This window comes from Oryctolagus cuniculus, chromosome 20 (assembly GCF_051225735.1).
Source record: "Oryctolagus cuniculus isolate XC-2025 breed Fujian yellow rabbit chromosome 20, ASM5122573v1, whole genome shotgun sequence".
In the NCBI taxonomy this organism is placed as follows: Eukaryota; Metazoa; Chordata; class Mammalia; order Lagomorpha; family Leporidae; genus Oryctolagus; species Oryctolagus cuniculus.
The window spans coordinates 17563489-17591436 of NC_142886.1; the positions used below are offsets into that span (position 1 = coordinate 17563489).

General features: G+C 43.2%; 1 protein-coding gene across 3 annotated transcripts; it reads left to right on the plus strand.

Annotated features, from left to right (window-relative positions):
- The first annotated feature begins 340 nt into the window (after positions 1 to 340).
- On the plus strand, positions 341 to 27411 carry EIF2S1 (eukaryotic translation initiation factor 2 subunit alpha). 3 transcript variants are annotated; one of them, XM_089322125.1, is made up of 9 exons: positions 341 to 467; positions 1244 to 1332; positions 7535 to 7776; positions 14334 to 14413; positions 16125 to 16276; positions 20909 to 21015; positions 22444 to 22541; positions 23193 to 23336; positions 26857 to 27411. In XM_089322125.1, the coding sequence occupies exons 3-9, from the start codon at positions 7536 to 7538 to the stop codon at positions 26980 to 26982; spliced, it is 948 nt and encodes a 315-aa protein (XP_089178251.1). In that variant the 5' UTR covers positions 341 to 467; positions 1244 to 1332; position 7535; the 3' UTR covers positions 26983 to 27411. The 3 variants fall into 3 exon arrangements, with proteins under 3 accessions (XP_089178251.1, XP_089178250.1, XP_002719561.1); XM_089322124.1 differs by having other exon boundaries at positions 1259 to 1332; XM_002719515.6 differs by lacking the exon at positions 1244 to 1332.
- The last annotated feature ends 537 nt before the right edge of the window (positions 27412 to 27948 follow it).

Sequence of the window (27948 nt, forward strand, 5' to 3'; positions counted from 1 at the left end):
CTCCCGCGACTGCGCAGATCGCAGCACGCGCCGGGGTAGGGGGAGCGAGAAAGGAGAGAAGAAGACACTCTGTCTCTGCTTCCGTTTTACGTCGTTGGTCACAGCGCCATCTCATGGTTGGCGAAAACTTACAGCGAGGATTCCTACTCAGGGGCAAGGAATTATGGTCCCACATCGTCCCTGGGCCTTGAAAGTTACTTAGCAAAAATTAAAGATCCTGAGAAAACGTGCTTTTCAGGATCTCCTAGGAATCATAGTACTCGGAGGACCCACGCTCTATAGTCAGTTGTGAAGAGCGCCGCTAGTCTGTCGGCGCCTGCGCGGGACGAGGCGGCTCCGCATGCGCGGTGGAGTTGAGCGAAGCGCACGCTGAGGTTCGGCGGCTGGTGCGGCTGGATCAAGTCCGATTTCTGCGATTGGAAGCCGCGACGCGGGACCCCGGTGTGGGATTCACACGCATACTTCAGGTCGCTAACCGCGTGGCTCGGTTTCTCCAAGATCTCGCTTTGGGTTGTGTCCGCTGACATGGGTGGTCAAGAGAGGGTAGGCCCCGGGCCGAAGCCCCCACCCTTTCCCGTGCCTGCGCGGGAAGTGTGGACACCGCGGCCGCCACCCTCGGGCTGTGTCCTGGGCCGAGTGGCTTGTACAGCCTCTGCAATATGCCCAAAGTGGGGTTCCCCCGAGGTGGGGCCCTAGCCACCCTGCCTCCGCCCCCGGGACGCCCAGCTCTGCTTTTTCCGGCTCCCAGCTTGCATCTTTTTTTTTTTTTTTTTTTTTTGAAATCAAACCAATCTCTTCTCTAAGGATAGGTGTTGAGAACATCTGGGCCCATAAAGTGCTTTATTAATCTGATTTTTGAGAACGTAGCCTTATTGCCTTTTCGCTCTAGTTGTGCATTTCTGTAGGATGAGTCACAACTCGAACTGAAACTAAATCTTGGGACCCAGGAGTCTCTTACTGTTACTGTCGGTTTGCAGTATCCTGCTAACGATGGATCTTTGTAGTATTCTGGTCGTACGAAAAGCTCAAGGTAGGGAAAGACTAAGCTTAAATACGAATTCACCCCAAATCCTTGTATCCCTGAAACTTAGCCTGCCTTATACGGTTTTTGTTCAGCAAGGAACACTTCTTGGAGAAGTAATACAGCGGAGACGTCTCGATTTGTTTTTTTCTCCCCTCTATTGAGTTGTTAGTTAAGGGGAAAAAAGAACTTCTGACTGACTCTCATGGGTTACTTAAATAGAGCTTCCTACCTCAGTTTGCTTCCCGTCAAGTGACAGTTATCACTTCTCAGGCTGTGCAGTTGAGTGGGACTTCCGGTATCAGCTGCAGGTAAGCGTGCGGCACTCCTGTGCCTAGAACTCGCGTTCAGAGAGAGCACGGCTGCTGAGTAAGTGCTGGAGCCGACAGAATCGTCGCGTAGCACATCCTACCCTGCAGAGAAATGTCGACTTCCTGTGCCCCGGACGGTGCCTGCCTGTGCGCTCGTGGGAGGAGGCAGCTCTGGGCCAGACATCTAGCATGGGGTTTAACGTGCTGCCTGGCATTCCCGCGTGCTGGAGTGTGTGGATTCAAGCACTGGCCCTGTCGCATTCCAGCTTTTCTGCTCGTGGGCACCCTGGGAGGCAGCAAGTGATAGGTCAAGTACTTGGGTCCCTGCTGTCCTTGTGGGAGACCCTTGGGGCGTTTACAGGGTAAACCAGTGGATGGGAGATCTCTGTCTGCCTGTTAAATAAGTAAGTAAACACTTAAAAAAAGTCATATGGCAAACATACAATGTGAGGTGTTTGGAGGTGGGTTAAGATATTTTGAAAGATGGATTTTTTTGCATCAGAACACCTAACAGTGTTGTCCTCTGTCACACTGAGACTCTGAGAAGCCCTGAATGTAAGGTCAGAAGACTTACATTTAGCTCCTGCTCTAGTCTGTATTAAGCATTTGTCCTTGAGGAGGACGTTTAATATTTCTATTCTTTGATAATTGATTGCTTCACTGTGCTGCTTTCTTAGTACTCTGTATTGTAATTATTTGCTTACTAGTTTGTTTCCTACTCCATATTTACACCTTAGGTACTGGGGGGAAAATTGGTTAATGAAGTAAATTACAAAATGGAAATAATACTTCTTTGCTTTTTTTTTTTTTTTTTTTTTTTAAGAGAGAGGGAAAGAAAGCATTCACTAATTTCACTCTCTAAATTTCCAAAATGACTTGGAGTAGGCCCAGGCAACCCAGGTCTCCCATATGGATGACAGGAACCCAATAACCAGCCATCCCCACTGCTTCCCAAGGCCTGGATCAGCAGGGGGCTGGACTCGGCAGTGACAGCCAAGTATTGAACCCAAGCATTCCGGTCTGGGACACAAGCATGTTAATTAGCATCTTTAAGGTTAGGCTAAATGCCTGTCCCTCCTTTGCCTTTTAATACCTTATGTTTGTGTAACACATTACACTTTTTAAAATGTTGTTGCATACATTTGATTGCATTGGATAGACCCATCACATCTGTGAAGTATATGGCACAAAGGAGAAACCAGAGATGAAAAGGGACACCTTCCCAGACAACCACACCTCAGAGGCAGGTGCGCAGGACTGGAACCCAAATTTAGGGCTGCTCCCAGATTTCACCATGACGCGTGATACTTGTTTGACTCAACATTGTTTTTGGAGACCAAATAAAATAAGGCAAGATGCTATGAAAATGATGAAAGGGCCAGATAAATCATGTGATTTCTCTTCAGCTAAGAAAAAAAAAGTTTTAAAAAAAACCTTACAAGAAAATTATCCTTTTCTTTCCATTTTTTTCTTTATTTATTTGACAGATAGAGTTAGTGAGAGAGAGACAGAGAGAAAGGTCCTCCCTCCGTTGGTTCACCCCCCAAATGGCTGCCACGGCCGGAGCTACACTGATCAGGAGCCAGGAGCCAGGTGCTTCTCCTGGTCTCCCATGGGGTGCAGGGCCCAAGCACTTGGGCCATCCTCCACTGCCTTCCTGGGCCACAGCAGAGAGCTGGACTGGAAGAGGAGCAGCCAGGACTAGAATCCAGCCCCCAAGAAAATTATCTTTTCATAAAAGCAGTACTTTCTTTTTTTTTTTTTTTTTTATACAGGCAGAGTGGACAATGAGAGAGAGAAAGGTCTTCCTTTGCCGTTGGTTCACCCTCCAGTGGCTGCCGTGGCCGGCGCGCTGCGGCCGGCGCACCACGCTGATCTGATGGCAGGAGCCAGGTGCTTCTCCTGGTCTCCCATGGGGTGCAGGGCCCAAGCACTTGGGCCATCCTCCACTGCACTCCCTGGCCACAGCAGAGAGCTGGTCTGGAAGAGGAGCAACCGGGACAGAATCCAGTGCCCCGACCGGGACTAGAACCCGGTGTGCCGGCGCCGCAAGGTGGAGGATTAGCCTAGTGAGCTACGGTGCCGGCAAAAGCAGTACTTTGAAGATCTTTCAGACAATGTGCAGGTGCTTTGTGATATGTGTTCTTGTGCTTCCTGAATGCTGCATTGGCGGTGTTCCATTATTCACCCTGTATATTGCAAAAACACTCCTGCCCCTTAAAGTTATATCCCTATCTCCCTCCAGGATTTTTTTACACTGTGTGTATGTTTTTAATCATCAGATTAAGCTTTACAGGGCTAGGGTTTGGTTCGATGGTTAAGAAGCCCACTTCCCACGTCAGAGAGCCTGGGCTCGAGTCCTGCCTCCACTTCCAGCCCAGCTTCCTGCTAATGTGTATCTGGGGACCAGCACCATGGCTCACTTGGTTAATTCTCTGCCTGCGGCACCAGCATCCCATATGGGCGCCGGTTCCGGTTCTAGTCCCGGCTGCACCTCTTCCAGTCCAGCTCTCTGCTGTGACCCAGGAAGGCAGTGGAGAATGGCCCAAGTGCTTGGGCCCTGCACCCCATGGGAGACCAGGAGAAGCACCTGGCTCCTAGCTTCGGATCAGCATAGTTCCAGCCATAGAGGCCATTTGGGGGGTAAACCAACGGGAGGAAGATCTGTCTCTCTCTACCTGTCAAATAAAAAATTAATATGTATCCTGGGAGGCTGTAGGTGATGGCTCGTTAGGTCCCTGCCATTCATGTGGGAGATGCCTTCAACCTGGACTTTGCAAATGGCTGCTGTGTGCATTGGAGGAGTGAACCAGTGGATGGACAATCTCTCTCTGCATTTCAAATATATAAAAATAAATTTTAAAAAATTAAGCCTTGCTTCCACAACAGTATCACCCTCACTATTTAGAGAAACTTGGTTAAGTGAATGTGAGTAACTCCTGTTAAATTGCATAAAACTGTGCTACATATTTCTGTGATTTATTTTGATACCCAATTTGAAGCTTTTTTTAGCTCTCAAGTGTGAGTACTTCACATTTAGGTATTTGACAACAGTTGTCCACCACTGCCTCCTCCCAAAAGGCCTGTTTAATGAAACAGCCAGCTCAGCTGTTTGTTAGTGGGTAATTCTGGCCATTGACAAACTCCTTCCCTTTATTTGCTAAATCCCTGTTCTGTCAAGCTACACCAAAAATACCTCTCCACTGTTTAGTATGCTGCTTTTTATTGTTAAATAGATTGTTACTAGTAATTTCCACTAGTCTGAGACATGTTCCAGTACTGAATATATTAGCAGTGCTTTTGGCGTATGTAAGATGTTTCTAATTATAATATATCTATAATATTAAGAGAAAAATACAGTCAGATTGATAGGAACACGCTCTGGATCCAGACTTCTTGAATTCAAATCCTGACTCTTTGTTTTAAATATTTATTTAAAATGCGGAGTTGCAGAGAGAGAGCGAGAAAGAGAGTCAGAGAGATCTTCCATCTGCTGGTTTACTCGCCAGTTGTCCAAAATGGCCAGAGCTGGTCTGGTCTGAAGCCAGGAGCTAGAAGCTTCTTCTGGGTCTCCCATGCGGGTGCAAGGGCCCAGGTATGTAGGCCATCTTCAGCTGCTTTCCCAGGCGCATTAGCAGGGAGCTGGATCGAAAGTGGAGCAGTAGGGACGCCAGTGCCACAGGCGGTGGCTTTACCCGCTGTGCCACAGCGCCTGCCCCCAAATCCTGACTCTTTACTGCTTCTTATCTATATGAAAGAGACTGCTTAACCTGTGCTTCAGTTTCTTTATAAGATAGGGGGGAAGTGACACCCCAAGGAGATTGGCAGGAGCCAAATCATATGGACCCTGTAGGTGATGAAGTGATGTATATATATATACCTGTCTCTTCCCAGTAGGTGGTGCTTGTGGGTATCAGGTAGCACTGGAGCAGAAACTCATGTTCAGTGAGCTAGCTGGATACCTCTAAGGTCAGGTACTAGCAGCCTTAATTACCCAATTAAGTGATTAGAAAAAACAATTTGTTAAGTGAATTTTCACAAATTCTTTTTGGGCCTTTGGGTTCTATTACTGCCTGTCTTCTGAGCTCTCAGCAGTAAAAACGTTAACAGGAAAACATGAAAATCATCAGCCAGAGCCCAGTGTTGTGGTGCAGTGGGTTAAGCTGCTGCTGTTTGCAGCGTCAGCATCCAGTATCTGAGTACTGTTTCTAGTCCTGGCTGCTTCATTTCCAACCTCCTGCCTGCTAATGTGCCTGGGAAAGCAGCAGATGATGGCTCAAGACCTGGATGAAGTTTGTGGCTCCTGACTTTGTCCTAGCCTGACCCAGCCCTGGGCCGTTAGGCCATTTGGGGAGTGAGCCAGTAGACGAAGATCTCTGTCTCTGTCGTTCTGCCTTTCAGATAAATAAATCTTTTAGAAAAAGAAAATCATCAGCCATTGTTGGTCTGAGAGCTTCCTTTTTAAAATGCACTTCTGAGCCGGCGCCGTGGCTCAATAGGCTAATCCTCCACCTTGCGGCGCCGGCACACCGGGTTCTAGTCCCGGTTGGGGCGCCGGATTCTGTCCCGGTTGCCCCTCTTCCAGGCCAGCTCTCTGCTATGGCCAGGGAGTGCAGTGGAGGATGGCCCAGGTGCTTGGGCCCTGCACCCCATGGGAGACCAGGAAAAGCACCTGGCTCCTGGCTCCTGCCAGGATCAGCGCGGTGCGCCGGCTGCAGCGGCGGCCATTGGAGGGTGAACCAACGGCAAAAGGAAGACCTTTCTCTCTCTGTCTCTCTCTCTCACTGTCCACTCTGCCTGTCAAAAAAAAAAAAAAAAATGCACTTCTACTTCAGGCTTGTGGGTCATGAAAGGTTTGGTGCTAAAAATATCTGTAGTGCCTAGAGGTTAAGAGCAACTTGAAGATAATGAAGATGGATGAAACCATTGTCAAGATTAGGTATACCTCTTCAACAAAAGAAAAAATGGGAATAGTAGTATGAGAAGAGCATATATATTCATTAAACAATGTTTCATGATTAATAAAATGTTAGCTTTTGTTTCCTTGACTTGTGATATCTTAGAACTTTGACTATAATAAAAGATAAGGTATATCATTTTTAGATTAATTTAGACTTAGGAAAATTAGAAAATTCTTTTATACAGTGGGTAGCATAAATAGTCATAGCTAACTTGGAAAAAAGAGTAACTTTGGGGATGGCACCAGCCTTCTGTATGGGCGTTGGTTCAAATCCTGGCTGTTGCACTTCCGATCCTGCTCTCTGCTAATAGCCTGGGAAAGCAGCCGAAGATAGCCCAAGTCCTTGGGCCCCTACACCCAAGGACTTTTTGGGGAGCCCAAAAGAAGCTCTTGGCTTGGGATCAGCCCAGCTCTGGCTGTTGCGGCCATTTGGGGAGCGAAGCAGCAGATGGAAGACCTCTCTCTCCATCTCTTCCTCTCTCTGTAGCTCTGCCTCTCAAATAAATAAATCTTTAAAAACAAAAGAGAAAGAGTAGCTCGAGTTTTGCTGATAGGTTTATAAGAGTGCTGATGCTTCCCGTCATTTAGTGCTCCTGAAAGTGGTGGTATTGAAGCAGGGCTTTCCTCCTGAGTGTTCCTTTAATCCTGCGTCTCAGGGTGCTTCAGTACTCGTCATTACGTTTTATGATTCATCTGAAACTGGTGCCAGAGAATTGCCCAAGCCTTTCAGAAATGTGGAGCAAAACAAATTAAAGTGGCCTTCTTGAACATCTATTTTTTCTGGTGCCATTTAAGAAATTTAAGAGATGAGAAAGCGGCCAGCACTGTCACTCAGTGGGTTAAGCTACCGTCTGCAGCGCCGGCATCCCATATGGGTGCCGGTTCAAGTCCTGGCTGCTCCACTTCCCATTCAGCTCCTTGCTAATGTGCCTGAGAAAGCAGTGGAAGATGGCCCAAGTCCTTAGGTCTCTCCACACGTGTGGAAGACCTGGAGAAGCTCCTGGCTCCTGGCTTCAGCCTGACCCAGCTTTGGCCGTTGTGGCAATTTGGGTAGTGAACCAGCAAATGGAAGATGTCTCTGTTTCTCCTCTCTCTTTAATTCTGCCTTTCAAATAAATTAAACCTTTAAAAGAGAGAGAGATAAGAATTATTTTCAGTTGCAGTATGTGGAAAATTCACAGGCATTTCTTTATTTTGATCTGAACTAAAGGCATTGATTGTATTTCTTTGTTTAAATTGCAGAATGCCAGGTCTAAGTTGTAGATTTTATCAACACAAATTTCCTGAGGTGGAAGATGTAGTGATGGTGAATGTAAGATCCATTGCTGAAATGGGGGCTTACGTCAGCTTGTTGGAATACAACAACATTGAAGGCATGATTCTTCTCAGTGAATTATCCAGGAGGCGTATTCGTTCCATAAACAAACTCATCCGAATCGGCAGGAATGAATGTGTGGTTGTCATTAGAGTGGACAAAGAAAAAGGTACGTGAAGAAAAAAATCTAAAATATAAATTCCAGACTTCTGTTTGCAAGTTGTGAAAGATAATTCTTTCTGTACCTAAACTCTTCAGCATGCAAAGTTGTTAGAGAAGGATACCGATGAGCCATCCAAATAAGACCTCACCTCTTTACGTTAGTAGTAGTTTAATTAGTACAGCCCAAGATTCATTTCTCTGGGCCAGATAACTTGAATTGTATTCCCAGGTTTTATAAGGATCTTGGTGATGCACTCACACTGACCAAACTTAAGTAAACCAGAATAGCAGTTCATCCATCTGCACTGCTGGGTATGAATGCATCGGTTGTCTTTTGCTTATTTAACGCTAGATTAATAATAATTAGTAATTAGATTATTGGGTGAGCATGAAAACTGGGCAAAGGTAAAGGATTTTAGGAACATTTCATAAGCTTTCACAAAGCAGTTTGTGTGTACACACACCTTAAATCCAGTATTGCATTTCTGTCCCCTAGACAGTGTTGAGTATACAGTGGGTATTCAGTTTTTACTCAGGCGGTGCCTTTTATGTGGACCCCATGTAAATCATCACCTTTGTGAGCACTTTATTTTCTAAACACAGTGTACAGTCCCATTAACTGGGTTTTTGTTTCAACCATCTCACTATAATTTATTTGGTGTTAGTTTCAGGTAAGTAATTACCATCATGCTTGAAAGACGACATATCAGTGACCTTGACAGAACTTGTCTTTCTGAATCTCCCCAGCCTTCCAGTTTGATACTTTCTCATTTCTGCAAGTAATCATTGTACATACTGACATATTTTAATTTTTCCTGAGTATAATTATAGATATTACACTTAGAGGATATTTTATGTTCTCTAGGAAGTAGCACATTGTTGGTAATAAATATTTCAATATGACTTGCTTGTAGCTTGACAAAATTATTAAACTATTTGAATACTGAGACCGTTCTTAAACTTGGGTAAATCTTCACATTACTGCCCTAATAGGACCTAGGATAGTGTCTTGTTGTGTGTTTAATTTTTTACTGTATAAAAAGCATATACAAAAGAAGGAATCAAATATATTTTCAAGTATATTCAGAAAAAAATGGAAAGGTATACTCATATAAGTATAATGGCTACATGTAAAAATATTCCCATGGTAGATTTGAAAAGTATTAATTAAAAACAAGAAACAGGCTGGTGTCGCAGCTCGATAGGCTAATCCTCTGCCTGTGGTGCCAGCACACCAGGTTCTAGACCCGGTCGGGGCGCCGGATTCTGTCCCGGTTGCCCCTCTTCCAGGCCAGCTCTCTGCTATGGCCCGGGAGTGCAGTGGAGGATGGCCCAAGTGCTTGGGCCCTGCACCCCATGGGAGACCAGGAGAAGCACCTGGCTCCTGCCTTTGGATCAGCGCTGTGCGCCAGCTGCAGCGGCCATTGGAGGGTGAACCAACGGCAAAGGAGGACCTTTCTGTCTGTCTCTCTCTCACTGTCCACTCTGCCTGTCAAAAAAAAAAAATTAAAATTAAAAAAAAAAAAAAAGAAACAGCCAAAATGAGGACTGGCTAAATAAATCATGGCATAGCCACACAGTGCAATTTTATACAGAACAGAATCTGAATCATGTGATGTGTTTAATACCAGGGACTCAGGTCCTGTTGGATAGAAACAGCTGTAAACCCTGGGCAAATTTTAAAATGCCTACCTAAAAACAATGAGAACAAGCAAAAGCAGGCTCTGAAGTCTTGCAGGCTTGAGAACCAGAGACAAGAGCTCTTGACAACTACAGCAGGTGGAAAGTGATGGTAATGACAGGTTTTAGAGGAAAGACACACACAAAACGAGAGTCCCAAAGTCCAAATATAAGTTGTGCCCAAATCTGTGGCTGGCCTCTGAACTACTGATACATAGGTTAGACTCCAGGCAGCCCAACAGGATAAAAGGGCTAACAAATTTCAGTTTCCTCACTTGGGAGACAGAGTTCTAAGTTCAGACAGTTCACCTGCCTCCTAAAATGAAACATCCGATGTTAAGGAAAGCATAAATGAATCCAGATATTCGTGGTGTCCTGGATACAGTCCAGAATTGCTAAACATACAAAGCAGGAAAATACGAACTACACAGAAGAGAAGGCAGGCAGTAAAGACTATCCCAGAGGTGATCCAGACGTTAGAATTAACAGACAAGGCTTTGGGGCTGGCACTGTGACGCAACAAGTTAAAGCCTCCGCCTGCAGCATCACTATCCCATATGGCTCTGTGGTGAATGGATGCCAAATAGATAGGAATCTCACATATAGAACCTTGTTTAAAGCAGGCTTAATAGATTTGACAACTAAATATGAAGGCCAGGATGAGGATGATAAATAGAGCTATATAACTCTTACATTCTACATGGAGAGATACAACTTTGATTCTAAAAAAGAAACTTTAGAGTATATTTTTATTTCCTAAAATAATCACTGATAGATAGAGGAGTAAGCAAAAGCCAAGGTTAAATTTAATTGAAGTTGTAAAAAAAATTTCAGTTAAATTAAAGTCAGGAAAGGGGAAACAAAACCAGAATGAACAGATAGAAAATATTTAAAATATAAATCTGAATCCAGTTATATCAATAATTAAACATAAGCCAAACAACAAGTCAGAGATTGTTAGATTAAAAAGCAGGACCCAGGTGGCAGGCATAGCAGTAAAGACGCTGCCTGGGATGCCCACATCCTGTGTCAGATGCCTAGGTTCACTTCCCGTCTCCACTTCCTGTTCCATATTCCTGCTGATAGTGCGCATGCTGGGAGGCAGCCAGTAGAGCTCAAGTAATTGGGCCTCTGCCAGCCACATAAGAGTCCTGCACTAGGTTGCCAACTTTTCCTTTGGGGAGATTTTCTCTTTCTCTTTCTCTCCTTCTCCTCGCCTTTGAAATAAAGTAATAAAATGATTTTTAAGTTTTTTTAAAAGACCAAGAGTCCACAGTGTTGTCTATGAGAAGTATACTTACTTGCAAATAAATGGGTAGAGGGGCCTGCACTGAGGCGCAGTGGGTTAAAGCCCTGGCCTGAAGCGCCAGCATCCCATATGGTTGCCAGTTCTAGTCCCAGCTGCTCCTCTTCCAGTCCAGCTCTCTGCTGTGGCCTGGGAAAGCAATAGAAAATGGCCCAAGTGCTTGGGCCCCTGAACCCGCATGGGAGACCTGGAAGAAGCTCGTGGCTCCTGGCTTCAGATCGTTGTAGCTCCAGCCATTGCAGCCATCTGGGGAGTAAACCATTAGATAAAAGACCCCTCTCTCTGTAACTGTCTTTCAAATGAATAAAATAAATCTTTAAAAAAAAATAAGAAAAGAAATGCATAAAAAAATACATTCTTCACAAACAAAGTAGAGGCCAGCTAAGCAATTAGACTGGGGCTGTTACTACAGAAGCTGCAGGCATTAAAAAGGGCTAAGCAAGTATCACTGACTTTATGCCAATAATTTCAGCAAGTGAAATGGGCAAATTCCTTGAAAAATTCAACTCACTCTGATACAGCATTAAAGGAAAAATTTAAATACTGCTGTATCTTCTAGAGAAATTGAACATAAGTTTTCCATCATGAAAACAGCAGGCCCAGATGGCCTCACCAACAAATTATCTCAAACATTTAAGGCAAAAATACTAAGAATCTTATATGAAAGTATCTCAGAAAGTTCATGGGAAAATGGAATCAAAAGATGAGTTGATTTTGGTACAAAAAAAAATTGAAATCCACAGGTATAGGGATTTCAGAAACTTTGTGAAGGGGCTGGCATTGTGGCACAGTAGGTTAAGCTACTGCCAGCGCCAGCAGCATCCCATTTGAATACCAATACCAGTCCCAGTCATTCCACTTCTAATCCCACTGCCTGCTAATACCTGTGAGAAAGCAGTGGAAAGTGGGCCGAGTAGTTGGGCCTCTGCATCCTCCTGGAGCGTCCAGATGGAGTTACAGGCTCCTCGCTTGGGCCTGGCCCAGCCCTGGCTGATGGGACCATTTGGGAAATGAACAGGGGATAGACATTGTGTGTGTCTGTCTCCCTCTCTTTGTAACTGCCTTACAAATAAATAAATAATCTTTTTTAAAAGTTTTTGGGAAATAAGTATGGAAAGAAATTCGTGGATTTCAAAAATATTTTACACCAGAATTTTTCTTTTAATTCCATCTTTCCACAAACTTTAGGACGTACCCTTATATGAAATTTTTAAAAGGTGAGGAGGTAGGACACTTCCCTGATAATTTCATGAGTCCATCATCATAAGCCTAGTAAGCAAATGACCCAGGCAGACACTTGGTGCAGCAGTTACATTGGTGCTTAGAACACCTGCATCCCATTCCCACTTTTGATCCAGCTTCCAGCTGTGTACATCCTGAGAGACAGAGGATGGTCCAGTAGTAGTGTCCCTGCCACCCACTTGGGAGACCCGGATTGAGTTCCAGACTCCTTGCGTTCCAGGTGCCTGGCCTAGCTCCAGCTGTTGCAGACATTGAGAAGTAAACCAGAAGGTACACAGTATCTCCCCACTCCCCTTTTCAAATATTAAAATAATGATTCTTACCCTTTAAAATAAACTAAGACATTATTTCTAAAACGAGAAAATTACCAAACCTATGATGAGCATCAGTGCCAAGATGTATGATAAAATATAAGCTTATAAAATGCAGCAATATGTAAAAAAGATGACGAAGCAGGACCAAGTGAAGTGTATGGAATGCTGATTTTGTTGAACATTCCACACTTTATGTTTACTCAGTCATCAACAAAGGTACAGAGGCAGTAGAGAATTGTCTCTCTCTCTCAAGAGTTATTTATTTATTTTGAAGGAATAGAGGGAGACACAGGGAGCTTGTATCCACTGGTTCACTCTCCAGATTGCTGCTGCTGCCTCTGCCAGCACTGGGACAGGCCAAAGCCAGGAGCTTCATCCGGGTCTCCCGTGTGGGTGACAGGGGCCAAACTCTTGGATCATCTTCCGCTGCAGTTCCCAGGCCATTAGCAGGGAGCTGGATCAGAAGTGGAGCAGCCAGGACGTGAACCGGGGTCCATATGGGATGCCTGCATCACAGGCAGTGGCTTTACCCACTACACAATGCCTGCCCTGAGGAATTGTCTTGCTGACAACTGGATGTCCATATGCAACAAAAGAACCTTGGGTTATCTCCCATTTTACAAAGTTAACTTAAAATGGATCATAGACCTAAATTTAAAAATTTAAGACTATAAATAACACTTTTAGAAGAAAATGAGTAAATCTTTATGAATTTGGGTTAAACAAAGATTTCCTAGATACAACACCAGAAAAGTGTTGAACCATAAATGGAACAATTAATAAACTGGACTTCATCAAGTATTAAAAATACTATTTTAAGAAACTTAACAGAATTTAAAAAAAAAAAACAAAATTTAAAGAATTGTTTAAATATATATATATATATGAATATATATTAAACCTAAACTATCCTTTAAAAAATGAGCAAGATTTGAGGAGGGGCCAATGTTGTGGCACAGCAGGCTAAAATCGCCACCTGCAGTGCCAGCAGCCCATATTGGAGCACCAGTTTGAGTCCCAGCTATCACGCTTCTGATCCAGCTCTCTGCTAGTGTGTCTGGGAGGATAGCAGAAGATGGCCCAGACCCCTGCCACCCACATGGGAGACCCAGGTGGAGTTCTGGTTTTGGCCTGGCCTAGCCCTAGCAGATGGAAGATCTCTCATTCTCTGTCCCTTCCATGCTGTCATCTACCTTTCAAATTAAGCAAAATCTTCAAAAAAAAATTCAGACAGACACTTAAGCAAAGAAGATAAATGGCTGCCAAGTGTACACATGAAAAGATGGTGAACATCATTAGTCAACAGAATGCAAGTTAATATCAATGAGATGCTGCTGCATCTCTGTTAGACTGATAGATGTGGAGCAGTTGGAGTTGTTGCTCATTGTTATGGTAATGCAAGATGGAATATCCACTTGAGGAAAGAATTTGGCAGTTAGAATTAAACATACCTACTCTACAACCCAGAGATCCCACTGTGGGCATTTAATGCAAGTGAAATGGAAATTTTTGTTTATGGTGGCTTGGAAGTTGATGGATCTTGATTGTGGTGGCTACATGAACTATATAAGTGAATTTTGTTATATGTAAATCATAAACCAGATACCATGGTGACATTTTTATTTGTAAGGCAGAGAGAGAGAGAGAGACAAAGATCCTCCATCTACTGGTCCACTCCCCAAATGACCATAAAGGCCAGGCTGAAACCAGGAGCCCAGAGCCTTTCCAGGTCTCCCCACGTCGGTGCACATACCCAAACACTTGGGCCATCTTCTACTATTTTCTCAGACTTTCCCACTGCAATGGATAGGAAGTGGAGAGGCTGGGTCTCAAGCTGGCACCCATATGGGATGCTGGCTCATAGGCAGCAGCTCAACCCGCTATACCACAAAACCAGCCCCCAAATACTATCTTCTTGTACTTCTCATACAGAATTTTGTTAGAGTGATTTTAGGTGGGGAATTGCCACTTGTTATATGGACACCTGAATAGAGATAATTTTATTTTCAAAATTTCTCATAGGATATATTGACTTGTCCAAAAGAAGAGTTTCTCCGGAGGAGGCAATCAAATGTGAAGACAAATTCACAAAATCTAAAACTGTAAGTTCATTTTGGGATCACATTAGTTCACCTGTGTGTTTAATAAATAATGAGTTGAATTGTTCCTGACAGAAAAATGAAAAGCAAAAACTGATACAGGGTGTGTGTGTGTGTGTGTGTGCGGTTTTGTTTGTATTGCTTTGTTTTTGTAAACTGTGCTATTTTCCGTCATATATTACCTGGAAATACAATTGAAAATTTTAAATTCTAAAAGTTCAACTCTACAGTGTTTTTTATTTCAAGAGACTACAACCTTAAAGTATTGCTTACTAAGATTTAGTATTCTTGAATGAGTTCTGGAAGGTAGTGTTTTGAAGCCATTTCAGGTCCGATTAACTGATTTCAGCTGGCTTAGTTCATTTCTCATTGGAATGTCCTAACAGCATTCTTGATATTCAGCTCTGGTGTGGGATAAGAGGAAGGAACTACCAGCTGTTCTATGTGAAGAATGAGCAAGTTTTCAAGATGTCTGAATCCATGAAAAGGCAGCCGCCTCTTAATAGGACTTTTTTTTTCTTCCCAGTTTGTTAGGATTATTTCTTTTCCTTTTCTTACTATTTTTGCTGTAATTTCCTGCTCATCTACAATAAGTGCTAGTAAATCAAAATCAGCCCTTTTATTCATATTTCTTCTAACATATTTCTCTGTTCTTAGGTCCTATGTAAATTATCCTTTGCTCCTTGGATCCTCAGTTCTTGACGATACTGTTTCCATTGTTTTTTTATCTTTGCCCTTTTCTCATGTCTTTTGTCCTCTTCTTCCATGCATGTTCTGTCCTCAAGATAAAATGCTAAAGAAATAATATTTGAATGAAGGAAAGATTTTTAAATCTTGCTTAATCCCAGTTAGAGTAAAGGTCTGAAAGCCAGCAGAGTGTTACCCAGATCTTTCTCTTTGTTTTACAGATGTATTTGTTACTGATACTGCAGTGTGGTTTGCACTTTTGGAAACACTATCTGTAAAATCTCTTTCTGATAGGTCCTTACCACTCAAAATGTAGTCACTGAGCCAACAGCATTGACATCACCTGACTGCTTATTAAAACTGTAGAATCCTGGGTGCCATCAAATTTGAGAAGCACTGCTCTAGGAAAACTGCGCGTTTTTTTTGTCTGCTTAGGGTGCTGTTAAAATGGCTTTGTTAACAGATCTTATCCGGATAAGATGGTGAAATGAAACAGTCACTGTTAGTACCTTTCCTTATTAATTTAACTAATCTGAAAACCTCCTTTTTAAATGAAATAAATAAAACTTTCTCTTCTATAAGCCCTGTATTTTTAGGAGGTTAGAAAAGGAATTTGGCTATTGGGTAAGATTGAAGGATAATTGTTAATAATACATGTTTATTTAAATTGTCTACTCCTAGTATTTGTATACAAACATATTTGACCTATACAGAGATCCCTTCAGTAAGATGAAGAGGTGCTAGTATCTCCATTTTCAAGTGAGGAAACAAATTCAGATATGTTAATTTGTCCAATGTCAAGACTTGGTCCAGGTCTTAGGACACTAAATTATGTATTACTTCTACTAAGTATACCAACTTGGGTTCATTATTATGATAGTGTGAATATCTCTCTGTGGAGAAAGAACAGAGCTCTTTTATTGTTAATGAATTACTATAGTCAAGTTATACTATCTACCAATGTAAAAATACCTAGTTTTATAGATTTCCCATCTTGGAATTGTTGAGCTCTTCATTTTGTTTCTAGGTGTATAGCATTCTTCGTCATGTTGCTGAGGTGTTAGAATACACCAAGGATGAGCAACTGGAAAGCCTGTTCCAGAGAACTGCGTGGGTCTTTGATGATAAGTACAAGAGACCTGGATACGGTGCCTACGATGCGTTTAAACATGCAGTATCGTAAGAACACCTTTCTTTATGTCATTTTCTTAGTATTTGAAAGAAAGAGTTCCCATCTGCTGGGTCACTCAGTTCCTTTGGCCTTCAGTGCACACTGCCAGCTTGTGTTTAGATGGCCCCTCACCTTGGGTCTTACCACCAGAGTGTGCTTTGCCTCTGAAGCCTTTACTTCACACATTCTATTATTTTATCACAGCCTTCTTTCCTTCCAGCTCCCACAGAGTTAGATTTCTTCTTGATTTGGCTCTGGTTCCAAACCTTTTTTCTGCCTGGGTTAGTTTGTTCTTGTTTTGTGCTCTTCCCTGGCTTATCCAGCAGAGGCACACTGTGACCTATCGTTTCAACAGCTTCCTTACAAGTATCATGAACTTTTGTCCTGTTTTTCCTTCTGTTGCATCTAGTCTTGGGTGCTGCTAGGAAAGATTAGTCTTGCAGGTTGATGCTGCCACACATTCTCTGTGTTCCTGCTCCGTTCTTTCCCGTTTTTATAGTGTCTGTTTCAGAGCTTCATGCTCTTGCACTTCTCAATGCCTATTTTAACGTTACAAGGAAAACAGAACCCATTGCACCAGTACTCCTCTGCTTCTTTCACTGAACAGACTTAGCCCCGTTCCACCTCTCATTTCTTCCTGAGTTCCTGTCACATGGAAATTCATATCCTTCCTGCTCTTAGACTAATCTTACCTAGCATGCCCAACTGCTGCTGAGGGATCTCTTGCATCCATTAACTGCCTCCCTTGGTTCTTAGCCTTTACCTTTATTGCTTTTGCACCAAGAGCATAAACATACTCTCAGGAGGAGAGAGCATTTGGCTTAGCGGTTAAGAGACTGCTTGGACATCCACATCCCTTAATCAGAGTTCCTAAGTTTGAGTCCCAGCTCTGCCCCTGATTCTGCCTTCCTGCTGATGCACACCCTGGGAGGGAACAGTTACAGCACAAGTGGTTGGACTCCTGCCACTCACAGGAAACATAGTTTGAGTTTCCAGCTCCTGGCCTCAGCCTAGCTCCAGCCATTGTGGGCATTTGAGGAGTGGAAGCAGTGGATGGGCGCCCCTTTCTCTTCTCTCTTTCCCTCTCAAATTAAAAAGTAAAAAATTATATTAGTTTCCTCAGTTCATACCAAAAAACAAACTTCTCAGTCTTCCCCCTGCATTGCTTTGTAGCAAGCACCTACATTCTCTCCTTTTAACAGCCAGACTTCTTCAGTTCTCTGCGCTTGCTGTCTTGGCACCTTCACCTTCCTAGATGTTCACGTTCCGTGAGCAGCCTTACCCTGCACTGAATTCATGTCCAGCCTTGTGCTGCCAAGATATTGGTCCCTGTGGTGCTCAGAATAGCCAGGTGGGACCTGGGAACTAGAAGCACCAACAAGCCAACCCTCCAAGGTGCCAGATCTCTTCCTGTCTACTACCCTTGTGTAACACTCTTTTTTAATCACACTGTGGGAAAGGTGGGAGTAATGATAATAGTTAACATTGGAGATTAAGTAATTTGTTCAGGTCATACTACTAACAAATTGTGGAGCCAGTGTTTTAAGCCCATTCTGAATCCACCCACAGTCTGTGCTCCTTACCATTAAGCACTGCTTAATGTGTCTGTCCTGCACTCGGTCAGTGCATTTCTTAGCTTTGCTTGCGGTCATCTGGCCCCAGTTTACATTGCAAGCTTCTGTCTCTTGCTCCCCCTTGGTTGCCAGTACGCTGTGGCTTGTGTTATTCCCTTTGTTGTAACACTCTTTTCTTGCTTTACCACTCTGTCACAACTGTCCAAGTTTATTTAACAAATGCTAACTCTTTGCCGCATGCTCTTCGATATTTTTCTTTCAGTTAAATTTTTTTAAGGCAGAGAGACCTTCTGTCTAGTAGCTCACTCCCCAGATGCTTTCAGCTGAGAAAGGGCTGGGCTTAAGCCAGAAATTTGGAACTCAGTCTGGGTCTCCCATGTGAGTGGTAGTGACCTAAGTACTGGAACCACTGCCTGCTGCCCCCCAGGGTACACATTAGCAGGCAGCTGGAAGAAGCAGGTGATTGATGGCTTATATAGTTTGGTCCCTCCCACCCACATAGGACACCTAGGCTGTTTCTTCCACCTGGTTCTGTCCCAGTCAGTGCAGGCATTTGGAGAATGAATCAGTGAATGGGAGCACCCTGTCTCTGCCTTTCAAATTAAAAGAAGAAAAAGAAAAATTGCACTTTGCCTCTCAGTAAACTACCAAAAAGAAAATCACCTTCAGGGTCTATTTATAAGGTAAACATGAAACATAAACAAACTTCATGTTTAAACTTGTGTCCTATCCCTAAGTTTATTACGTGTGTGTGTGTGTATGTATATACACGCACATATATATATACACACACACATGTAATGAACTACCTTAGGGATAGGACACAAGTTTAAACATACACACACACACACACACATACTGTTCCAGACTCCAAAAAAAATCTGAAATCCAAAATGCCTCTGGTCCCAAGCATTTCAGATAAGAGATCCACATCCCAGTTTGGAAAGCCTGGGTAAAGGGCCAGCTCCACTTCCAATTCCACCTTCCTTCTACTGTGCATCCTGAGTGCCAGTAGGTTCACTTGGATTCCTGCATCACTCAAGGAGGGAGACCTGGATTGAGTTGCTTGCCCTCGACTTCAGCATGACTCATCTCTACGTGTTGCAGGCATTCAGGGGGTGAACCGGTGTTGGAGAGAGATCTTTTTCTCTGCCTTTCAAATACATGAATAGATTTTTAAATAAGCTGATTTGGGGGCAAATGTTGTGGTGCAGCAGGTTGCCTTAGATCAAGTCCTGCTTTTGCTTCCCATCCAGCTTCTGCTAATGTACCTGGGAGGCATCAGATGTGGCTCAAGTACTTGGGTGCCTGTCAGCCACATGAGAGACCTGGATGGAATTCTAGGCTCCTGGCTTTAGCCTGGCCCAGCCCTGGCTGTTGAATGCACTGGGGAGTGAACCAGCAGGTGGAAGATCGATATCTCCCTCTCTGTGTCACTCTGTCTTTCAAGTAAGAGAGTTATGGCCAGAGATAGGGAGAGACAGAGAGATCTTCAGTCCACTGGTTCACTCCCCCAATGGCCACAACAGCTAGAGCTGGGCCTTTCTGAAGCCAAGAGCCAAGTGCCATCCTTTGTTTTCCCAGGCCATAGCAGAGAGCTGAATCTGACGAGGAGCAGTTGAGATGGGAACCAGTGCCCATATGGGATGCCGGCCTTGCAGATGGGGGCTTAGCCTACTGCACCACAGTGTCAGCCCTTGTATTTTTACTTATAATGCTGTTATGGAGCAAAATTTCTCCAAATTGCTATCAATATAGCAACTTTATATTAATTTCTGTGTTGTTTTTCATTGTGAGAATTATGTTTTCTCTCTCTTCCCCTTTGAGAGATACTGAGGTATTTTTCCCTTACATCCTGTTTTTCAGACAATGCTGTGTTGAATAGTCTGTTCATGTCTCCATGTGTATGGGTTTGAGAGTTTCTAAAATAAATACTTAGGAGTGGAATCCGATCATTGGGTTGATTGTATTGTCTTTAAGCTGACATGATTTTGCCAAAGTATACTTCAAAATTATGCAATTTATATTCTCTAGCAATTGGATAGGTAGTCCATTTCCCCCATTCTTGCCAACATTTTATGTATAAATGTGTAGGGTTTTGTGCTTTGGGGTTTGTTGTTTTCATTTTACTATCTGATTGACATACAGCAGGCATTTTGTGATTTTGTACACTCCTAATTATTTTGTGCACTCCTAATAACTTTTCATATTAATTGAAATATTATTCATATTAATTGTATTTCTTCTGTGGAGCATCTCGTTTGCCCATTTTCTGTTCATTTGCCTTCCTTTCTCTTGTTGCTTTGTGGACACATCTGTTGGCTTATCTTATTACTTTGGAAAGTTTCCTTCACCTAAATTTTGTTGCCGTTCATTCTTTACCAGACCCATGGTCTCTAGCCCTGATGCTTGCCCATGCCGTTCCTTTCTTAATATAACTTTCTTACAGTGATTCTGCCTGTGCTTGTGAAAGCACCACTCTTTTAGTCATTCACGTGGTCGACAAACATTTAGTGACTGAGACTCTGACCCCTGTTGGTGGCAGCTGGGAGGAGAGCCAGATAAAGTTCTGCACAAAATCCTTCCTAACTGCACTAACTAGAAGTAACACTTTCCTCTCCTGGTTGGTTTCTATAAGTTTTTCCTTGTTTTTATTCTTTTGAAGCTAGATTACAAAGTCCTTGAAGCAAAGGCTGCTAATTATATAGAAAACCTTAATTATAGTGGGATGTCAGATGTGTTGGGAGACATTAGGTTTCTTGTTTTAGTCAGATCTCTGTAATTTTTTTCTACTGGTAATTGATTGTGTTCTGTTTGTCATCCCCTGCTAAGTGCTTTACTTGCCTTATCTTATTTAGTGTTCACCACGGTCTTGTGAAATTTTCATCTCAATTTTACCATTTGAAAAGGCCCAGTGACACAGTTATTAAAATCCAAAACTAATATTTCTGACCCTAAAGCCCATGCGTTTCGGTGTGAGCATTATTTCATGGTATAGTATGTTTTGTTTTACACTTACTGGTACTATAACCTTGACCCTTTGTTTTATTTTGTCTTTTAAATCAGAGATCCATCTATTTTGGATAGTTTAGATTTGAATGAAGATGAACGGGAAGTACTCATTAATAATATTAATAGGCGTTTGACCCCACAGGCTGTGAAAATTCGAGCAGGTAAATGATTTTTTAAATACTTGTATGTACCAGAAAAACTGTTAAATATTTGCTTTTACAAAGATTGGGTCATATCATACAGAATTTTTTCAAACTACCTTTTTCCATCCAGAATATCATGGATACCCTTCCATGAGAAAGAACATAGGGATCTTATTCTTTTTCATGGCTGGGAGAGCAGATGAGCTTTAACAAACTAGTCCCCTTTTGATGAGTGTTTAAGTTGTGTTAGTTCTTTTTTCCACAATGACGAACAAAAGAAATGCACTGGCGGGGGTGGGGCCGGCACTGTGGCGCAGTAGGTTAATCCTCCGCCTGCGGCGCCGGCATCCCATATGGGCGCCAGTTCTAGTCCCAGCTGGTCCTCTTCCAATCCAGCTCTCTGCTATGGCCTGGGAAAGCAGTAGAAGATGGCCCAAGTCCTTGAGCCTCTGCACTCATATGCGAGACCGGGAAGAAGCATCTGGCTCCTGGCTTTGGATCGGCACAACTCCGACCGTTGTGGCCATTTGGGGAGTGAACCAGTGGAAGGAAGACCTTTCTCTCTCTTTTTCCCTCTCAATGTCTGTGACTCTACCTCTCAAATAAATAAATAAAATCTTAAGAAAGAAAGAAAGAAATGTACTGGGAGCCGGCGCTATGGTGTAATGGGTAAAGCCACTGCCTGCAGTGCTGGCATCCCATATGGGCGCCAGTTCAAGTCCCGGCTGGTCCTTTTCCAGCCCAATTCTCTGCTATGACCTGAGAAAGCAGTGGGAGATGGCCTATGTGTTTGGGTCCCTATACCCATGTGGGAGACCTGGAAGCAGCGCCTGGCTCCTGGCTTTGGATTAGCACAGCTCTGGCCATTGAGGCCATCTGAGGAGTGAACCAGCAGATGGAAGACACCTCTCTCTCTCTCTCTGTCTCTCTCTCTGTCTCTGTCTCTCTGTAACTCTGCCTTTCAAATAAATAAATCTTTTTTAATAATTACACATTTATACAAGAGTTTTCAAAACCAATTCCCAAAAGTAGAATCAGTGAGTCAGAGGGGCTGTAGTTTGCAGACACACCGCAGTGGTTATTTCACTCGGCCTTCACACCCTCCTAATCTCCATTTATAAACAAGAAACTAATATCAGAGAGGTCGGAATCGGTACTTCAACCCAGTCGTAACCAGAATTTAAAGTGTTTATTAAATATCTTTATCACTTGTAATTTTGTTATTAGGTGACTTGATGTCAATTAAAAGATACTATTTCACTGTATATTTAGATATTTTTCATTGTAAAAATTAATAACTGGGATTGATTGCTAATTAAAAGGTGATAGAAGCCTTTATAATTATTTGAATGCTAGTGTATCTACCTCATCTCTTGATATCTTTTAAATCTTTAAGTAATCCTTCCTGGGTTTTTTGTGTTAGCTTTTGAATTTTTGTAATTTTAGATATTGAAGTGGCGTGTTATGGTTATGAAGGCATTGATGCTGTGAAAGAAGCCCTGAGAGCAGGTTTGAATTGTTCTACGGAAACCATGCCCATCAAAGTGAGTCCTCAGTTTTCTCTCTCCCTGATGAAATGTTGAAACCAAATGAGATCCTTATTTGGATTTTTTTTCTGTGATCGTGTTCATAACAAAAGTGATTTGTCCTTGAAATTGAACCGTGATTCTTGGTGCTATTTCTAGGGAATGTGTAGGCTTTTTGTGATTACTGCTGTCACAGTAGATGGGGAATCCTCTTGCTAACTTCAGTAAAGAGATGTAATGCCCAGATGTTCTTAGTACCTTGAAAAGGCTAGCCTTCTCTCTCAACTACACACAAACAACCTCTGTGAAGTTTGTTCTGACTCTAGCAATAAGCTGGATGGCTGTTATTCACAATCTTTTAGAATTCCTTCTGTGGGCTTAGCTTAGAGCCAAAGTGTCCATTATGCTGGAAATGACTAGTTTAGCCACCAGTGCCAGCCAGAAGCTATAATTAATTCTTCATAGTCTGTATTGCAATGGACTGTTTATGCTACTGGACTAGGTTACTTTATTATTACTACATTGATAAATGGTCCCAAATTGCACATCTACAGGATTGGGAGTTTTGAGGTGATTTGTTAATGCCACAAATTAATAACACAATTTTTAGGCATCCTAATTGTTACGTTTCGTAGGTAAACTCATAACTGAATTTTATTTCTCTTTTAGATTAATCTAATAGCTCCTCCTCGATACGTGATGACTACAACAACCCTAGAGAGAACAGAAGGTCTCTCTGTCCTCAATCAAGCTATGGCTGTTATCAAAGAGAAGATCGAGGAAAAGAGGGGAGTGTTTAATGTTCAAATGGAGGTGAGCTCAAGACCTTCATTTTTACTCTGTTCCTAAAGTCTTTGTGGAATTTAAATCATGGCAAATAATGTGCTCTGTAAAATACCTAATCACTGCCCTTTAAAACATCAAATACAAGAGCACTTCAAAAAGTTCATGGAAAATGGAATGTTAAATATGAGTTTAGGGGCTGGCAAATAGTGCTGCAGCAAGCTAAGCCACTGCTTACAACGCCAGCATCCCAAAGGGGTGAGGAACCTTTTTTCTGTGAATGTCCATCTGGGTATTTATAATTTCATTCGTGGGCTATACAGAATTATCAAGTTAAAAATTAACCTGCTGTAGATTTATTGAATCTCGAGTCACACCTGCAGTTGCTTTGGCAGGGCCAGGCCAGATGATTTCAGGGGCTTTATACAATTCACATGGACCAGATATTCCCCATTCTTGCCACATTGCAATGCTCATTCCAGTTCCAGCAGCTGGCTTCCAATCCAGCTCCCTACTAATGTGCCTGGGAAGACACTGAAGATGGCGGAAGTGCTTGGGCACCTGCCATCCATGTGGGAGATCAGAATGGAGTTCTTGGCTCCTGGCATTGGCCTAGTCCAGACCTAGCTATTCCAGCCATTTCAGGAGTGAACCAGTGGATGGAAAATCATTGATTTCTACCCACACCGCCCCCCCCCCCCCCAAATCATACTGCCTTTCAAATACTTTTTTCTTTTTTTTTTTTTTTTTTTTTTTTTTGTTTGTTTAATTTGGAAGGGTTAGAGGGAGAGACACAGAGAGAGGGATCATCCATCCACTGGTTCACTCCCCAAATGTCTGCAGTGGCCAGGGCTGGGGCAGGCCCAAGCCAGGAGCTTCATCTGGGTCTCCCAGGTGGGAAGCAGGGGACCAAATACTTGGGCCATCTTCTGCTACTTTTAAAACAGGCCATCACATCAGCAGGGAGTTGGATCGAAAGTGGAGCAGCCAGGAACCATATGGGATGTCAGTATTGTAGGTGGCATGGCTTTTACCACTGTGCTACAAATGCTGGCCCCATAAATAAAGCTTTTTTATTTAAAAAAAAAAAGCCTGAGATTAGGGGCAGGCATTTAGCTTAGCAGTTAAGGTGCCACATCCCACTTTGGGACACATGAGTTTGATACCAGGCTTCTACTCCTGACTCCAGCTTCCTGCCAGTGCAGACCTTGGGATGCAGCAATGTTGGCTCAAGTAATTGGGTTCCTGCCACCCGCTTAGGAGACCAGGACCATGTTTCTGGTTTCTGGCTTTGGCCCTGCCCAGCCCCAGCCACTGAGGGAGTGAACCAGCAACTGGGAGTACTTGTGTAGGTCTCTCTGTCTCTCTGTCTCTCTCTCTCTCCTTCTTTCAAATAAATAATTGTCGCTCCCCCTCTTCGTGGAGGAGCGACACAGGACCCTGCGCTGTTCTTTCGTCTGCTCGGCCCTCCCCGGGTTTGCTGCTGGTTCTTCCCGGGTTGGCTACTATCCCTTCCACCTCCGTGGAAGGGCGGTTCCCCCTGCCACATTCCCCACTTCCGCAGGGGAGCGGCACACTGCCGGCCGGCTCTCTGGGGGCTGCACAGGTGTTCCCCTTAGATGTTCCCTTAGATGTTCCTGGTGCATGTCGTCTCTCTCCTCCTTTATAGTCCTCCTCCGCCAATCCCAACTCGGCTGCCCACACGCCGAGTACGCTGCTCTCCTCCAATCAGTAGCAAGTCCTACAGTTTATTGGTTGAACTGGAGGCAGCTGTGCGGAAGCTGTTTACTTCTCTCCCAGCGCCATATTGTGGGAGAGCAGATGCATAGAATAAGTCTTAATTCCAGTAACTCAGTCTAGTCCGGTTTGCTCCCCACAATAATTTTTTTAAAAAATAAGTAGGGGACCAACATTGTGGCATGGCCATTAGAAGCCACCACCTGCAATGCCAGTATTCCATATGAATGCTGGTTCAAGTCCTGGCTGCTTCACTTCCAATCCAGCACCCTGATGATGGCCTGGGAAAAATAGCAGAAGATGGCCCAAGTACTTGGGCTCCTGCCACCCCCGTGTAAGACCAGGATGAAGCTCCTGGCTTTAGCCTGGCCCAACTGTGGCCACTGCAGCCAAATGGGGAGGGAAGCAACAGGTGGAAGGTCTCTTTCCTTTTCTCTCTCTCTCTCTCTCTTTTTTTTTATTTTAAGATTTATATTTATTTGAAAGTCAGAGTAACAGAGAGAGAGAGAGGTCTTCCATCCAATGGTTGACTCCCCAATTGGCCGCAATGGCCAGAGCTGCTCTGATCCGAAGCCAGGATTCAGTTTCTTCTTCCGGGCCTCCCACACAGATAATAGGGGCGCAAGGACTTGGGTCATCTTCCACTGCTTTTCCAAGCACACTAACAGAGAGCTGGATCAGAAAAGGAGCAGCCGGCACCCATGTAGAATGCCAGCACTGCAGGTGACAGCTGTACCCACTATGGCGCAATGCCAGTCCCCTATCCTTTTTTTTAAATTATTTGAAAGATACATACAGAGCAAACTATTTCCCAAATGCCCACAATGGTCAACACCAGAGTCAGGAGCTGGAAGTGCAATTCAGGTCTCCCCTGTTATTGGCAGGAACTTAAGTCCCTGGAGCGAGCAGTCAAGTCCAGACACCCTGGGGCTGCCACTGTGGCATAGCGGGTTAAACTACCATCTGCAGTGTCTGCATCCCATATGCGGCTGCTCCACTTCTGATCTAGCTCCCTAGTAATGTGCCTGGGAAAGCAATAGAAGATGGCCCGAGTCCTTGGGCCCCTGCACCCATGTAGGAGACCCAGAAGAAGGTCCAGGCTCCTGGCTTTGGATTGGTGCAGCTCTGGCCATTGCAGATGGAAGACCTCTCTCTCTGCCTCTCCTTCTCTCTCTGTGTGTAACTCTGACTTTCAAATAAATAAGTAAATCTTAAAAAAAAAATCATTAATTCCATAAAATCCATGAACTTTGAAGTACCTCCATACGTTTAGGATTACAATCTGCTGAGCATAAATTAATTGATGACTTGGGGCCCCTTTAGGGGTTTTCAATAGGTAATTAAAAACTGTCAGTTCTAGAATATCAAATTTTGCAATGGTTATTCAGGCCTGTTGCCCCCAATGGTGTTAAGGCTTTCTCCCCACAGGGAGAAATGTTTTACTGTCAGAATTGAAATGTGGTATGCTTAAAGTTTGATTTCAAGATTAGAAGCAAGAGTAGTCTCCTATCTTCCCCTCCTCTCTTCAAGAATGAAGCCTAATTTCTCTGTGTCTCTACATACATATGTGTGCATGCACACACGTGTATAATGAAACCTTTAGAAGAGTATTTTGAAGCCAGAAAATGCATTTTTTTACTGGACATCTGATGTGTCTGCCTCTCAAATAATAATGCATCAACTTTTTTTGAGTGAATAAAGTTGTTAGAGAATTGTTTACAAGTTAAAATTAAAACACTAGGCAGTAGTAGTACTGAAATTGAATTTGTACACTATTTAACTACTTCACTTTGAACTTACGCCTGTTTCACAGCCCAAAGTGGTCACAGATACAGATGAGACTGAACTTGCAAGGCAGCTGGAGAGGCTCGAGAGAGAAAATGCGGAAGTGGATGGAGATGACGATGCAGAAGAAATGGAAGCGAAAGCTGAAGATTAACTCTGGGAAGTAGTCCAGTTTAAGGAACACAAAGCAGCCCTTCCTGGTGGCAAACCCTAGACTTGAAAGTTTTCCAGTATTGAAAACTTCAAAGCTGAATTTTTTATTTCCAAGTATTTAAATTTTCCAACAGACCAGAACATATGAAATGCCCTCCTATTTGTCTGCTGTTTTCACACAGTACCTCCAACAGATTGAGCGTTTTTTAAGGGAGCGGCCTAATTTCACTAGAGACAAACCTTTAAGCTAAGAACAGTCCTAAAATTGGGCTTGTGATTTCCATTTCTGATGTCTCCAAATCGGCACCCCTTTGTAATTCAGTGCCTCCATGTGATTTGCCAGGGGCACCGAGAGTAAATGATGATAATCCCAACCTTTCTATATAAAATGTATTCAAGCAAACATGAAATAAATCTCTGGGATATTTAACTATAGGTTTCTTCCTTCGTGTCACCAGTTGAGAGCATTCTGAATGCTAGAACCCTCATTCTGTTACCTTCATTTTAGTCTAGATAGAGAAATATAAGGACAGGTGAACAGTGGATCTATTTAACAGCTCCTATCAAAAGGAGAGTTTATGGAAAACTGCAGTGAAAGTTGATCCTTAGGGGGAAAGAGACTTAATAACAAGCACTTAAAGAATTACACTAGGTGTGTGCCTTTTGCCTACTTGAAGCTGATGACAACCTGTGGTGTGAGAGAAAATTGGTTCCTTGGTGTACTAAGCTCCTTGCCTTGCATTTGTAATTTGGGGCAGTAGAATTTGTTCTGCCTTTAAAAAAAAATGCTGCTGCTTTGATTTAGCTATTTTGGGTATCACCACCCAAAATTTGATACCCCTCCTCCTTAGAATAAAATACCCACTAGGTTCCACATAGAGCTTCAGTTTTCTGACAGAACAGGGATCTGTTTGAACACAATCAGCATTGCTGTCATTTTTATCTTAAAGAGCTAGTTATGTTAAGC

Bases quoted from the DNA above. Each gene is read 5' to 3' on its own strand.
- EIF2S1 (XM_089322125.1), top strand. From the start codon at position 7,536: ATGCCAGGTCTAAGTTGTAGATTTTATCAACACAAATTTCCTGAGGTG. The intron at 7,777-14,333 runs GTACGTGAAGAA...AATTTCTCATAG, and splicing joins TAGAGTGGACAAAGAAAAAG to GATATATTGACTTGTCCAAA. The intron at 22,542-23,192 runs GTGAGTCCTCAG...TTTCTCTTTTAG, and splicing joins CGGAAACCATGCCCATCAAA to ATTAATCTAATAGCTCCTCC.